The following is a 16,101-nucleotide window of genomic DNA, read 5'->3' on the forward strand; positions in this document are numbered from 1 at the left end:
TTTGCCATTGGTGAACTGGAAGTCTGTCCTTGTGTCTTGCTTAAGTGTTTTCTCATTTTAATTTTTGTTGTCGGACTGTCCTTGGCTTAATCTCTGGATTATCACCCAAATCTTCCTGATATAGTTGCACGGTACCTTCTGTGTCTCTAACGACCCACAGACATTCTCATCTTCATAACATCAGAGAAAACAGCTCATCAAATCAGCGGCAATGCTTTACCCCAACTGATACAATCAGCAACACATTAAGATCAAGCACAACTTGGACACTGACCACCTGTGGTAGTCACTAGTCTATCACCCTTAAATCATTTGAATTAAATTGAAAACAAGAAGCAGTCCAGAACATGTCTGCAGTGAACAAACTTTTCAATATAGTATATTTACCATTTAATGGCTCAGACAGAGCGAGGATGCAAGACCCCTGATCTCAGTTAGCTGATTGCTGAACCCCATGATGCTGACTGACCTCGGGCTGCAAGGCCCAGATTGAGTTCCCCATCCTTCTGAATGGTTGAACTCTGCAACGTTCTATTACAGGTTTCCCACGCCCTTTCTTTAAAGATGTTCAAAGTTGGGAACTCAGAAAAATACCCTTGATGACCACCTCTGTCTTTGCAGAGTGGGTCCAAAGACTTCCACAGTCAGGAGGTCTGAGAGTGTGGGGGGGGATATGGGGGTTCAGGGGTGCCTGCGCGGCTACCTTCCCGGTGCTTGAGCGATGGCTGCTGTGTCGGGAGCAGGCGTGGTTCTCCTTCCCGTGGTGGATCGGGCCCGGCCTACCTTCCCGGTGCTTGAGCGATGGCTGCTCGGTCGGGAGCAGGTGTGCTTCTCCTGTAATTGAATGTTTATAATGTAGCTTCACCTAATTTCTGTTACATGCTAGTGCAGTATGCATTAGCTTCTGCAGTATGCATTAAAAAATAAAACATTTGTAGTAAAAATCAACTTTTAAAATAAACTTACTAAGTCTAGAATAGCCAGTTTGTCTTCCAGCATTGGACAAATCACTGATTTTTCACTTGAAAACCTGATGAATTAATATGACCATAATCACAGTTGTGAGATGTTTTTTTTTTGTTTATTTGAAATTACTTACCATTATGCATATTGAAGGAAAGCATAACAGACATTTCTTTTCCACCACAAAAATATTTACATTTATTTATGTAGCTAGAAAAACTAGCTTGAAGAGGTACTATAGTGTGTCCATTTGTAATAATTTCTCCATAGGAATCAATTATCTTATATTTAGAGCATGTCAAAGAAAATAATATCATATAAGTCTTTTTAATTGTCACACACATCTAATCACTAAGAGTTCAATGTGGGAGAATCCTGATGTCTGGGTGATTGTAGCAGCATTAACACCAAGCAGGGTGTTTTCTGAAGAGGACTCCTGAATCCTTACAAATACTGCTGGGTTGTGACAGTCATATTGCTCTTCCTTTTTCCATTTTCTTTCTTTGCTGTTCTGCTTCTGTTTTTCTGTCTGCTGTCCTCTGATGCCTCAGAATTTCTTGTCAGGTTACAGCATAGGTATTTCAATGCGTTGGTATTTTCTGGCCAAGTATCTAACTCACCACCTGCTTCAGGAGTTTGAGGGTTAAAAGATATTTCTTTTGTAGCTACCAAACTACTAGAGAGACCTATGTCTCATCTTCTTAAGAAGAATTTTCTGAGTTTTCCTTACAGGTGACATGTCCTTGAAATAGTCAGATTCCAGCTGTTCGAAAGCATTCTGTTGCATTGCCTCCTTCGGTCTGTCTTCACACTTGCCGGGTGCATTTTCAGCCTAGGAAGGCCACTCTTCCACATCTGGTGGTTTAGAAACTGATGAATAATTAACTTCAACTGGCAAGTTTATTTGTCTCCATGTAATTTCCATCCTGCATATTAATCTCTGGGAATGAGAACACAATTGCTGGACAAGTAGACTAAAGAACTAGGACTGTGTGATGACCATGGCAGGAATCAGATGGCATTCCTCCTCTGTCTGCTCAGACTCCTACCTCTCCACCTTTCTGCCTCAGTACTGGTCATTCAAAGCCAGGCATTTCCATTGTGCTAGGGCCATGGTCCCTCCTCCTGTCACCCTCCTCTTGTCCTTCCCACTTTGCCTCCTTGTGGTTTTGTTTTGTTTTTGTTTTTGTTTTTATTTTTTTTGTTTTTTTGAGATGGGGTCTCACTATGTAGTTGAGGCTGACCTGGAACTCACTATGTAGCCCAGGCTGGTCTCGAACTCACAGTGATCCTCTTCCCTCAGCCTCCAGAGTTTTTTTGTTTGTTTGTTTGTTTTTTGTTTTTGAGTTGGGAATCTCACTCTGTAGTTCAGGCTAGCCTTGAACTCATTATGTAGCCCAGGCTGAACTCAAGCTCATGGTGATCCTCCTGTATCAGCCTCCCTAATGCTGGGATTACAGGCATGCACTACCATGCTGGGCCTGCAGTTGTATTTTTAAAGAAGAATGACACTCAGCATGGTGAAAACCTTATACTTTTTAAGAGGAGTGAAGTCCAGATGAAGAACAGCCGATTTCATATCTCCAGTTTCATTATACACTGGGAAATGGACATGTTGACAATAGGGTTGAATAAAACTGATCACTGGCCTCGCTCCCTCCCTCTTTCCCTCTCCCTCTTTTCTGTAAGTTTAGCTAATTGTACATACGATGCCACTTCAAGGTAATAACTCCATTCCACCTGTGTTCCTAGGGATGTTATGAAAACAACAAGGTATCTGTGAAGCACATTGTGTGTTTTCAGTGCGATTGAGTTCATTAGTCTCATGTTTTGTTTTTGTCATTGTGACAGATTGCTGGGCCAGAAGACAGGCTTGAGTCCTGACAATCCATTTCTGGACCCCTGCCTGCCTGTGGGACTGACAGATGTGGTGGAGAGAAACAGCCAAGTCCTGCATATCCGAGGAAAGGGAGACTGGGCAACTTGTGGGATGATGCTGAGCCCCCTGCTGGCCCGCTCCAACACCAGCCAGGCCTCACTGAACGGCATTTACCAATCGCCAATTGACTTTAACAACAGCGAGTTCTATGGCTTCTCAGAGTTTTTTTACTGTACAGAGGATGTGTTGCGCATAGGTGGCCACTACCATGGGCCAACATTTGCGAAGGCTGCTCAGGTAAATCATTAATGACAAAGATGACTCAGCTGGCAGCATTTATTGGATGCCTAACTTTGTGCCAGGCACTATGCAGAGGGCGTTGCGTGCATGATCTCACTTGATTCTCTGCAGGGGCCATATGAGCCCTCATTTTACAGAGGGGAAAGTGGACTCAGAAAAGTGGAGTAAGGAAGCTGGGTGTGGTGCTGCATGCCTGTAATCCCAGTACTTGGGAGGCTGAGGCAGGAAGATTGCCATGAGTTCAAGGCCAGCCTGAACTACATGGCAAGACCCTGTCTCAAACAAGCAAACAAAAAAAGTTAAGGAACCCGCTATGTTAACCTACCTGCTTTCTAATTAAGTTTAGGTTTTCATGGTTATCGTAATACCAGGTGTAAAGTTGATGTCGTGGCTAATGGATTTTACTCTTGACTTTCCAGTAGTCTCATTTAATGTTTATGGCTTACAAGTATTGTCTCATTTATTTTTCCTCTTGCTGAATATCTCAGTTAAAATACGCTTTTGGTGATGATGTTATACTGGTGGACAAATCCATTTTCTTAGATAGTAAGAATCCAGAGCAGTATGGAGTCACTTATAATATTAGATATTGTGAAGAACATTGATAGTTTTGTTTAAAAAGTATTATTTAAATTTAAAATGGAATAAAAATTTACTTTGTACATACATAGAACTTAAGCATTTTATGGCTTAAATAATTAGTTGGACAAGTAAAAGTTTAGGTGCCTTTCTATAGCTCCTGCCTTAAAACCTGCATTAATCACCTTCATGTCACTCTAATAGAACATCTTAGCTAATCATTTCATTTTGGCTCACAGGTTACAGTCCATGATCATTGTCCCCTTTACTTTGGGGCTGTGGTGGGGTAGCACATCTTGTGGGGTGCGTGTTGGAGCAAAATCACTTACATCGTGAGCGGGGAGCTGGGGTTCCACAGTCCCCTTCAAGGGAGTGCCCATGCTTCCTGCTAGACCTCACTGTCACAGGCTCTACTACCTGCCAGTACCGCCGCCTTGGGGACTGTCTTGGTCCTTTTTCCCAGTGCTGGACAAAATACCCAATACCTGCAATTTAGAGGAGGAGAAGTTTATTTTGGCTCACGGTTCATAGTTGGCTGGCTCTAAGGTGGGAAGACATAGTGGGAGGCCTTGGGGAGAGGAGAGCTGCTCGTGGCGTGGCAGCTGGAAAGCAGAGGGTGAAGGGAGGAGCTGGAGAGGGACATGAACCCTTTCAGGCCACCCCTTCAGTAACCTCCCTCTTCTGACCAGACCCCACCTCCTAACAGGGAGTCACCTATAAGCCCCCATAATTCATTCACCTTCCCAAAATCCCACCTAGGAGTGCATGAGGTTATGGGTGGCATCTAGATATAAACCGTGACAGTGACCAACCCTTTCATACATAGGCTTTTGGAAGATGTTTTTCAAATACAAACTATAGCAGTCATCTCTTACTTTTATATAACTCTTGGCATGTATCTGCCATCAGATAAATATATGGAAAGAATCTGCCCTCTTGTGTTTTCATTCTTTCCTTCTTGTTTTCTCATAATTCTTTAGGGTTCTCTTGGTTAAAAAAAAAAATTCTTCAGCAGAATGTTATTGGCAGTATTTGCCATTCTAGCTCTAAAAGGAAATCCCCAAGAAATATTGTGGAACACCTAGTTTATATTGCTCTTTCCTCTCCATACTCCAGGAATAACTTCTTATTCCCTTTCCTTTCCAGAGCCTAGGGCTTCTTGGCTGTCCAGGACCTGAGTTTTTATTTTATCTTAAAATTCAAATTCTGTCCCCTTGAATACCACAGTGGGTAAAGTTATTCCATACCCAAGTTGTTAGTAACTTAATAAATTACCTTCTTGAGGAAAAAGAGATGATTTTGTTCTCTTATTTATTTTTTTTAACTCTAACTCAAATGTCATCTTCCTACCTCACCTGGCCACCTATACAAAATTATAATCCTCCTGTATATTACCTATTGCCCTTTCTTGCTTTATTTTTCTGCTGAGCATTTATACCATCTTACATACTTACATGTGTATTTGTGTATGTGTGTGTGTGTATATTTGTTTATTGATTCCTACCTGCAGAATGTAAGCTTTATAAGCATAAGAATTGTTAGCCTTTTTCACTCCTTGATCTCCTGGCACCTAGGAGAGCACCTAGCATATATTGACAGATTTCTAAACAAACTGAAAGGAATGATTCTATTGGTGAGAATTACATCATGGAGATAGGCTAACAGTAGGTTTCTTTTTTTCCCTTTCTCTGTTCTTTTTTTTAAAAATTAGTATGTATTTGCCATGCATGGTGCTCACATTCATCATAGAGAATTTGTACCTGTACTTAGTATATCCTAATTCTTTTCTTTTCCATTACCCTCACCATGGTCCAACATTTCTTCCCTTCACCATTTACAGAAACTCTGTTTCCATTTTTCTCGATAGGCTTCTAACCATTCTGTTTTCCCTAATCACATCAGTGCTACATTGAGTAGAATGAAGTTCTCTTTGCCTTTTGATGTTAACCCTTCCTAACCTTTGCCTTCTTTGAAGCCTAAGAGGCTCAGAAGCCAGTTCTGACTGTATTTGTACTAAGGCAATGGGAATAAAGAGTTATATGTTCACGGTGTTCAGTGAATGAATGTGTCATTTCTGTTTCCTTTGGTCTCAGCTAGTAGCCACAAATAACTCTAGAAATAGAACAGCTCAGCTGCGGATTTAGCTCAGTGGTTCTGCTGCCTGTCTCACAAGTGCAAGGTCCCGAGTTCAATCCCTAGTCACTCCGAAAAGAAAACAAAAGAATAAAACAGAAATGGAACAGCTATAACCATGAGGGAAGTTAAGAGTTTATCTCTAATGTTGTATTGCACTGTTTCTGTGTGGCCGTTGCAGGATTACTGTGGCATGGCCTGGTCAGTACTAACTCAGAGATTCAGAAATGGCCTCTTTTCTTCACATGCGGATGAACATCGACTCAAGTAAGTCACTTTCTTTCCACTGTAGATATGGCCTTAAAATATAGATGGCAGATTATGATGGAGAGTGATCAAGCAGTAGAACAGATTTGATTTTATGTTGAAGGAGAATTTGATTATTTCAGATAATGATTTTCAGAGGGAACAGGGCCCAAATAGTAACCCAATTTCTTACGCCAAGAGAAATCAGTGGTTACCCAAGAGTTCTTACCAAGTAATTTGACAGCAAAATAGATGGTCTTTTTTATGTTAAAAAATATTTTACTATGGGGCTGGGGATTTAGTTCAGTGACAGTGATAACATGCCTGCCTTACAAGTGCAAGGTCCTGAGTTCAATCCCTGGTACCAAAAAAGAAAAGAAAGAAAGAAAGAAAGAAAAAAATTTTACTATAGAAAAACTGTGCAGAAAAGTTGAAAGAATAGTAGCCTGTAACTATCAGCTAGCTTCAACAACTATCAACATTTTGCCAGTTTGGTTCATTGGCTCTCCCATTTTGTAAATGTTATAGTTTGAAATTTTTGAAGTTATAAAGAAAAATAAAATAGTATAACAAACTCCGGTGCACTTTTCACCCAGCTTTGCCACTAACAGTAATTCCTGTCTGATTTTTTTCCCCCACTCACTATCTGCTGCTTATTGGCTTATTTTGAAGCAAATCTTAAATATTATCATTCTCTGAAGATAAGGACTCAGAAAGAAGGAAGAGAGAAGGGAAGAAAAAGAAACCAAAGATACAATACCATTATTGCCAGAAAGCAGTTTTCATTTTTGTAGTAAGGTAAAGTAGGCTGAAATTTGGCTCACCTTATAGATGAGGAAGAGTCCAGGCACAGGCAGGTCTTTTCACATCTAGTGGGTATAAGTGGCTTGTTGCAAAGAAAAGTGTTAAAATTCATCTTTAAACATATTTTTTTCTTTTTGTCACATCAGGTATCAGTGTTTTAAGTCAGCTTGGATGTACCAAGTCCTACATGAAGGATTCCACTTTCCCTATGACTACCCAAACCTGCGGACAGCCCAGCTGGTGTATGACCGAGAAGTTCAGTGGACACTGGGAGCGATTCTCTATAAAACTCGATTCTTACCACTCAGGTAAATGTGACTGACCATGCTGACACGTTCGGCTTAGAGGATGTTAGTCAGTGCTTCAAAAGAGATTTAAGTCATGCCTGCTTCTACCTTTGCCACCCAAGCAAGCAGATTCCTATTATCACATCTATGTGAGCCACTGTTCTAACTAGGCATGCTGAAACAGAAAGTTAAGAATTACTGGTGTGAAGTCTGTTCCTTTGCTCTGCTGTTTCAGGGAATCAGGTTTATTACAATACAATAAATCAGTTTTTAGGATTTAATTCTTACCTCCTACTTCTAAGATGCTGACTGATGAACTGAAATGTCATTCTTAAATTACCCTGAAAAACATGATGTGACTAGAGAAGGGGGATAGGCTGTCTGATAGAATATGCTTCCCTAATGGGTGAAGCCACTCAAAAAGCAGTCATTAAGACGGGTGTGGTGGCACACACCTATAATCCCAGCACTCGGGAGGCAGAGGCAGGAGGATCACTGTGAATTCCAGACCAGCCTGGACTACATAGTGAGTTCTAGGTCAGTCTCAACTACATAGTGAGACCCTGTCTCAAAAAACCAAAAAACAAAACCAAACAGAAAAACAACCAAAAACCAAAAAGCAGTCATTGACCTGTCTTTGTTACTTTCCTGTCACTGGACACAATACTGAACATCCACGACTTAAAGGAGGAGAGGTTTATTTTGGCTTACAGTTTTTAGAAGAGTTAGTCCATAGTCAGCTGGCTTCAAGGCAGGAAGGGTATGGTGGAAAGCTCCGGTGGAGGAAAACTGCTCGTGTTTTCTGTTCATGATGACCAGGAGGCAGAAGGTGAAGAGAGGAGGAGCCATGAAGGAGGCATACCCTTCTAGGCTACATCTGCAGTGACCCACCTCATCTGACGGGCAGCACCTCCTGACAACACACTTAACTATGATTCTCCAGTGGGTTATGCCACTGTTGAGTATAGTGTCTCTTGATTCAGCCACCTTACAAAAACGCTAGCTCTGAACACATGAGCCTTTGGGAGACGCTCTAGAATTAAGCCATACAACCTGGTGGTCTAGAACTAGAACAAAAACATGTATTGTTTTTAGGGGGTATTGCTATTAGGTCTTGTAAGACATTTGGGACAATTTTAGGTATTATTTCCCCTGTACTGTTTCAGATAAACTTGGATGAATTCTTAATCTTTGATGTTTGTTCCTCTGTGCTGTCAGAATCAGGCAGGTGATTGAAGTGAGGGAAGTGGGCTTGTGGGGTTATAGTGAATCAGAATGTGCCTCAACTAAGGGCTGGTTACTGTTCTGCAGAGCACTGTTCCAGCATTCTCCAGTTCTCTTTTGTCCAGAGAAGGCAAGAAATCCATATTTTATATGAAATCTTTCAGTTTGGAGATTCACATTTTTTAAAAACACCACAGGCTAAACAAAACACAAAATGGATTCAGCATTTGGACAACTGAAGAGGGGCTTCTGTTCTAACCAGACCGATAGATTACTGTACTTTAAGTACCTATTTTTTCCATGTTTTTCCATAACATAATTGATCAGGTTATACCTTTATTTAGATAATATGCTAAATCCTAAGGAAATGTAACATCTTCTAAAGATCTTCTAAAGATCAGCACCTTCCGATTTCTTGGTTGGATTCAGGGGATACCCTAGTCTCAATCAGTACCATATTTACAAATTAAGATTTATGTTGCAGATTATCAGTCTTACCTTTCTGTTCAGCTGGATTTTTTGGCTTTAGTTTCAAAGGCCTCCCACTTTTGTCCTGAGATTCTGGATGGTATATGCTTGCAAGCTGCCTTCTGTAGGTCATGGAAAGGACGATGCAGAAATAATCACGTCAGTCCTGGTGTTAGGGACATTTTTCACCTTTGCTTGCTTGCAGAGCTGGTGTCAGAATGTTTGTGTGGATAGAATCAATGGGATAATAACACTAGGCCTGTGATAAAAGAACTAACAGTTCTTTTGCTTTCCTTAGGGATCTTCGACAGGAAGGTGTCCGACAAGTTCATGGTAACTGGTTCCGTCTCTCCTTTGTGTACAACCATTACCTATTTTTTGCCTGTATCCTGGTGGTGCTACTGGCCATCATCCTGTACCTTCTGCGGCTCCGCCGAATTCACCGCCGACAAACTCGAGCCTCAGCTCCCCTGGACTTGCTGTGGATTGAAGAGGTGGTGCCAATGATTGGGGTACAGGTTGGACCATGAGGCGGGACCAGAACTGAAGAAACTGAAGTATCCCAGAATTGCTGCTCATTGAATTCCTCCATTTTTTTCTTTTGTACTGGCCTCAGATGCTGCTTTGGCCTTGGAATTTCTACTTTAATTTCCATTTTAATTCCTTAGTGCCCAGGTCCTCTTCTCAGAGAGAAACTATAATTTATTCTGTGAGGAATTAAATGATGAGGATTGGTGCTAACAGAGGTAACCAAGATTAGTCCAATTGAAGCATGCTTCTATATTTCAGAGATCTGGTGTATTCCTGGGATTTAGCAATCCCCCTTGCTAAAGCATCAAGTTTGGCATTTGGCATAGTGGAAGCCTGATTGAAACCAAACTTGAAGCATCAGATCTAAAACCAGACATACTAGCAAGTGCAGCAGCCCCTTCTTTCTCTGTAACAGAGATATCATTTTGTGGACATCCACAGCCTTTAATAGGGATCCAAGATCTTTGCAGTTCAATGGACCATATAGGAATTTCCAAGCAACCAAAATGACACAACTTCCTTGCTTACTTGACAAAGAAGCTGTTGTGGGTATGATCTAAGACCCTTGGCAGTGTTGGTGTTGGTATATTGTAAAAGGTTTAGAACCCTTTATAAATGGGTGGTCCATTACAGTCTTACAATATTTTATCTTATGCCTCGTCTGACTACGCAGGAAATGTTTTCATGTCTAGGTGCTTCACAGGCTGTTTGGGCATTAATTTTGCTTTTTGAGCCTTAAGTGTGCTTCTAGGATAGAGAAACTATTATATTTGTATGGTTTCAAAAACCTGTCATGTAGGCATATTTTTATGTACAGCTTCAAAGAGAGTTCCTTTATTTCATTGCTAAGATCAGTATGTAGTTTGGGAAAGGATGTATTTGGTTTGTTTGACAAGAACAGTGTCAAGAGAGTGGACAAAAGCATATAATGAAAGCTTTAAAAAAATCTTTTTCTTAATTTCTGATTCTTAGAATGTCTAAAAGACAGCAAATGCTAAACTTTGGAATAAATAGATAAATTTCCTAAGAAGCCACCTGGCAACTTCCAGAACATGTATTAAAAGATTGCTCAGTCACAGAGAGCGCTTGCATTAGTGAGGAGAGAAAAGCCATGATAATTACATTTTCATCCACTGCCCTTTAGCTTTGCTTCTCCTCTACATTTAGCTCTCCCATTGCATGAGGATTTTTCATCAACTTTCGCCTTCCCCCGTGGATTCTTCTTTATTTTTTGCTGTATGAAGGTATAGCCATAGCCACGAGTGTCTTTCCCATCAATATGCTTCCAAGATGATTAAAGTAGCTTTCCGTGTGTGTATGTAATGCTGGGGACTGAACCAAGGGGCCTTGCACATATGAGGCAAGCACTCTGTCGCTGAGCTACATCCACAGCACCTCTGATTTCTAGGATTAGATAAACAGAGAAAGGGGTCTCTGGCTTCAAAGAATAAAAGTGGAACTCTTCAAAAAGAAATTTCATACTGAGAACAAAAAGGATTTAAATCCTTCATAAAATAATAAAAAAAGAAATTAAGATATTCCTAGAAATAAGCTGAGACAAAAGTACACTGACTCTAAATTAGTAGGTAAAAGGGTGGTAAGTTTTGAATTGTTTTCAGATTAGATAAAATATATTTTACCTTTCATTGGGGCTTATATCATAGCAATTTCCTTTAATTTTAAGATTTCAGTTGCCTTTCCTTATTGTTGTGTTATATGATCCTTTGTCTTGTGAATGATACTTAAAAACGTCAAAATATTTTGCTAGCCATGCCTACTCAGGTAACATTTTCTCTTCACTTCACCATGGTTTCCAAATACTATTTTTCACTTCCTTAGATCTGGTCAAAAAAACTGTGATTGACTGTGATCATAGTTGTATACTTAAGCTGAAGTCGAAGCAGGGAGGTAATGATGAGTCCAACTTTAAAGCTCTTACTAGAAAAGATATCTTTCATCCTTGTTGTAATAATGGTTGTCATTTGTTAAGCAATCATGTACCATAAATTTAAGAATTTTATGTGTGTTATTTAATCATTGCAACCTTGCAGATATTACTGTGCTCTTTATAGTTGAGAATCTCAGGATACTTATGTTTATCATTTTTTCAATATAAATATATTTCTGATTCTTATTTTAATTGGTTTTTGAGTTTTTGTTTAGTTTATGGTATCCTGTTTATTTTTAAAATATGGGTCCTAGGCTTGTTTTTATTGCTTGCCAAAGTTCTGTAGTATAAAAATGAAAATGATTATACCCTTCAGAAGAACTAAAAATTTGCTCTCGGATTTAGTTCCTGTGCTGCTTCCATTTCTCCCAATTAGTAGATTTAATGAAACCTCATTAGCTAGAAAGAGAAGTCATTTATTCTTTGCTGAAGGCCAAGTAACTTACATGTATCATTTCCTCATAAGAAATATTCTTGTTTATAAGACCAGAAATCCGTTTTGCCATTCTTTTATTCTTTTAGCCTTCCAATTTTAAAGATTTTTTAAAATTTGTGCATGCTGAGTGTTCCTTTGTGAAGATAATCATGGTGTCATAAAATTCACATTCCCTTGGTTCCTTGAATCTTCCCAACCATTCCTGGTAACAGGAACAGACCCAGAATTGTACTGAGACAGGCCCCACAGTATGTCAAAATTGGAGTCAGTGGCTTATTACATTGATGCTTTATTAATCTTATGGTAGTTCAACTCAACATTTTTCTCTGAATTGTCACTAGAACATAATGAAAATATGTGTAATGTCACTTATATGGCCTTACATTTACTTAAGTTACTGTTAGCTCTAAGCCAAACTATACTGTCTCTCTCTGTACCTTATATCCTAGAATTGAATTTCCTTGAGTTAGTAAATTTTAATCATTTTCTGCCAAAATTGTATTTATCCTCCAAATGTCATCCAAAGTATTCTGCCCCTTCCTGTCCTTAGTCTATAAGTTTCCTTTAAGGCCTTGAGTAGAGTGTAGTGAAATATTGCCTGAAATCCTGCTGTGCACTAAGCTAGTCTTTTTTAGGCATTAACATTTGCTATTACTTTCATACTTACATTTTTGTAATCAACTTATACTTACTACTATTGTCTAAACAGACCCTCCCCCCTACACACACACCCCTCTGCCTCTCACAGTGTCATGGTTTGGAGTTTCTTGGCTGAGACATGTGGGCGGTAACATTTAAGGGAAGGAACGTTGTATTTAATGCATAACTATTCATTTGGACTCTAGTCCTGGCTTTGTAATTTTCTAGCTGTAGTACATCAGATAGGTCAGTTGCCCTCTCCTGCTTAGTTCTAGTCTATAAAAACATGGCTAGGCATGAAGAGGAACTAAAGGCATGAAACAAGGTCACATGATTTCAGAGAGAATTTTAGTCTTTGGTTTAGATGACTAGGCAGCCTGAAAGAGCTTCCTGTTCTATCTTTAATCTCTAACATTAAGGTTGATGGAAATAGTTTCCAACAGCAATCACTATAAAGACATTTCAGATGAGAAGTTTTCTTGTTTTTATTTTTTAATTTATAAAGAATAGATATTTCTTTGGCTTATGGTTCTAGAGGCTGAGCAGCCAAGAGCATGGAGCTAGCATCTGCTGAGTCTCCTTGTTGCATCATAACATGGTGGAGACATCACGGGATGAGACAGTATGGGAGTTTTAAAGCTGGAAAGTTAAGATATCTAGTCGGCCTTCCTTGATTCTTATGGATGATGTAACTGAGGACCAGAGCAATTGCATTATGTTCAGTCACAGTGAGTCGCCTCCTGGACCCTAGATTTTTTCCTTAACCTTCCCCCAGAAGAGTTCGACAGCTGCAGCGGAATGCTCCTTGACAAAATCCGTGAGTATATTCCGACAGAATCTACAGTACAGCTGGCTGCAGGTAACTGTGCTCAATCTTTATAAAGGCTTGTGATCCTCCATGATTGCTTTGCACACACTTAGGAATACACTTTGAAATACTTGGAAACAGTCACTAGGCATGATAGCACAGGCCTGTAATCCTGGCACTTGAGAGGCTGAGGCAGAAAGAAGGATCACCATGAGTTTGAGGCCAGAGTGGGCTACACAGTAAGTTTAATGCCAGCCTGAACTATATAGCGAGACCCTGTCTTAAAAAACAAAGTGCCAAGTTTTTTCCACCTCTGTTTTAGTTTCTGTATTGCTTTTAAATCATTTTAAATTGTGGATGTCTCTTTAAGGCAAAATTTGCTTAATTTTGCACCATTTTCTTAATCACAGCATTCAATTAATTAACATGGTTACAAATGAAAGTATAAATGCTCGTTAGGCATGGTATGCGTGCCTCTAATGCCAGCTACTCAAAAACTCCCCAAAATGGCTGCAATATATTTACAGTGCTTGCCTAACAGGCACCAATCCCTATGTTCAATCATGAGCACCACATAAAGAAAGAAAGGTATAATGCCTATTATTACCATTCAGCTACTTCATTAAGAAACTTACTTGTAATTCTCGGGCAATTTTCAGACTTTGTTACAAAAGGAGTGTTGAGGGTGTTGTCTTTTAACTAGTTTAGAAATTGGATCTAATTTTCCTTTGTATTATAGCATGTGGTATAACTTCATTGCACCATGTGGGATTAACATTTAAGGCAGAAGTAGCAATAGATAGCATCATTGTCTTGCCATTAGAACAATATGCTTTTGTCAAACTTTTGAGGATTTTGTTGGTATTATAAAAAATGTTTAAAAAATTAAGACTCAAAACCAAGTTTTGGGTCTCTTGATTAACAAAATAGAATAGCAAACATTTTTGCAAACAGTGAATGTATCCAAAATCAAGTAATTCTAGGTAATGATTTGTATTTCTTACGGCTTTGTAGTTGGTTTTCTCTCTCCTAAAGATGTAAGTTGAAAAGTTGAAGCACTTTGTTGAAGCCATATATATATATAATTTTTTTTTCTTTTTTGGTTTTTAAAAATTATTTATTTTGGTTCCGAGGTTGAACTCAGGCCCTTGCTCTTGCAAGGGCAGGTAGCAGAACCACTGAGCCAAACTCCCAGTTCTGTTGAAGCCTCTTTAAGCCCCCTTTTTTTGTATCCTAAGTCTGTCCTTGTATTACTACACATTTTGCTCTCTCCCTAGTATTTCATTATGTCCCACTTTTTCAATAATCTTATTGTAGGGACAGAGAAGAAATACTACATCAGGTGACCATTTTGTTTTTTGGAAATTAAGCAATAAGGAAATCCTTTTATGTGTAGAAGTGAATTGTTGCTCATGCTATAAGAGCTTTCATTTTAATTATATGATCAATGTTATTTTTATAAAAACCGAAGGTAAATGATGTTGTGAATTACAGGAAGTTTGAAGCCCTTGAGAAATGCTATCAGGAAAATCCAAAAACGTGTCTGCTTGAGCCTGCTCTTGCCAAGTGGGGCAGCCACTTCATGACCCTCTGGTGACTCATGGCTCCTCCACTGTTAGCTTTCCACTACCGTAATCATATAACTGAGGTCATTAACATACAAAGGGAAAAGTTGCATTCTATGTTTTGGAGGTTCCAGTCCAAGATTAAATGGCATCCTTTGCTTTGGGCCTGTGGTGAGGTGGCACACTGGTGGGAGTGGTGCAACAAAACCACTCACCTTGGGGCAGAAAGAGAGAGAGAGAGGAAGGAGCTAGAATCTCACAATCCCTTTTGCCATGATTGCAATGACCTACAGACCTATTGCAGCCCTGGCTCTCAGAGGTCCTGCCACCTCACAGTAGTGCCACCCTGTGAACCAAGCCCTTACACATGAGCCTTTGGGGGACATTCCAGACCCAAACTACAGCACCGCTCTGAGGTAGTCCTGGTACTTTCCTAAACATTCTCTCCTATGGGAGCATCTGCCAGTGTGGACCCACTGGTGGTGAAAGGTCCATCCATTACCTTCCTGTCTTTGTCAGCAGGGATCCCAAATTCTTTGATTTCTAGTATTTCTGTTATGATGCATTTTAAATTTTCTTTCCACAGTTCACATTGTTGAAGCTCTGAGGTAAAGTACATCTTCTCCATTTCTACCTTGAGCAACAGCCTCTGCAAAGCAGCTGACAAGCATCTTTTTATTGTGATCCACAAGTAGACATTACACACTTTATTTTGTTCTTTGAATTCACTACATAGGCAGGCTGGCCTTGGAACTTGCAGGGATCTTCCTGCCTCAGCCTCGCAAGTGCTGGGATTAATGGTGTGTACCACCAAACCTGGCTACTACATTTAGAAGACCAAAGGCTGCCTATATCACATTACTTGGGGGGAAGGGGCTGTGAAGTCTGTATATTTCTAATGCTTCACAACATTAAATAAAATTTTGCTGAATAATCTTTAAATTTCTCACTGACAGACATTATGTCAATGTTGAGAAAATGTTTAATGCACATTAGAAGAGAGGTGAAACACAGTCACCCTTATTGCAAGGACATAAGTACATGTTACAAATGCCTATATTTAAGCCACTATTTGTCCCAAGACCAAAAGGATAGAAGCAGGTAAACTAGTCCTAAAACCATGGTCATCAGTGTTACTTTTACAACCAACATCATTAGGCAACTGCTAATCATTATCTCTGCACAGCATATGTTAATGTATGTTAAAGACCAAAAAAATTGAGTTGACTGATTAAAATAAAATGTGTGTTTTAATTTCCCTCATGCTTATAAATGACAGAACTGTTGAGAC

General features: G+C 39.6%; 1 protein-coding gene across 4 annotated transcripts in view; it reads left to right on the forward strand.

Moving 5' to 3' along the window:
• Entpd7 (ectonucleoside triphosphate diphosphohydrolase 7) overlaps positions 1-16,093 on the forward strand; it is a 51,672-nt gene extending 35,579 nt beyond the window's left edge. The window contains exons 10-15 of one of the 4 annotated variants that reach the window (XR_004516274.1): positions 2,815-3,139; positions 6,036-6,121; positions 7,051-7,212; positions 9,182-9,440; positions 13,213-13,296; positions 15,397-16,093. Coding sequence is in view for 2 of the 4 variants with exons in the window: in XM_010638526.2 (XP_010636828.1) it covers positions 2,815-3,139; positions 6,036-6,121; positions 7,051-7,212; positions 9,182-9,413 (805 nt within the window). In the remaining 2 variants the exon portion in view is untranslated. Of the gene's footprint in view, positions 1-2,814; positions 3,140-6,035; positions 6,122-7,050; positions 7,213-9,181; positions 10,492-13,212; positions 13,461-15,396 lie in introns of those variants that run through there. The other 3 variants (XR_004516275.1, XM_010638526.2, XM_010638525.1) reach the window with 3 other exon arrangements.
• The last annotated feature ends 8 nt before the right edge of the window (positions 16,094-16,101 follow it).

Source organism: Fukomys damarensis, unplaced genomic scaffold (genome assembly GCF_012274545.1).
Source record: "Fukomys damarensis isolate Sample0158 unplaced genomic scaffold, DMR_v1.0_HiC HiC_scaffold_8, whole genome shotgun sequence".
Classification (NCBI taxonomy): domain Eukaryota; kingdom Metazoa; phylum Chordata; class Mammalia; order Rodentia; family Bathyergidae; genus Fukomys; species Fukomys damarensis.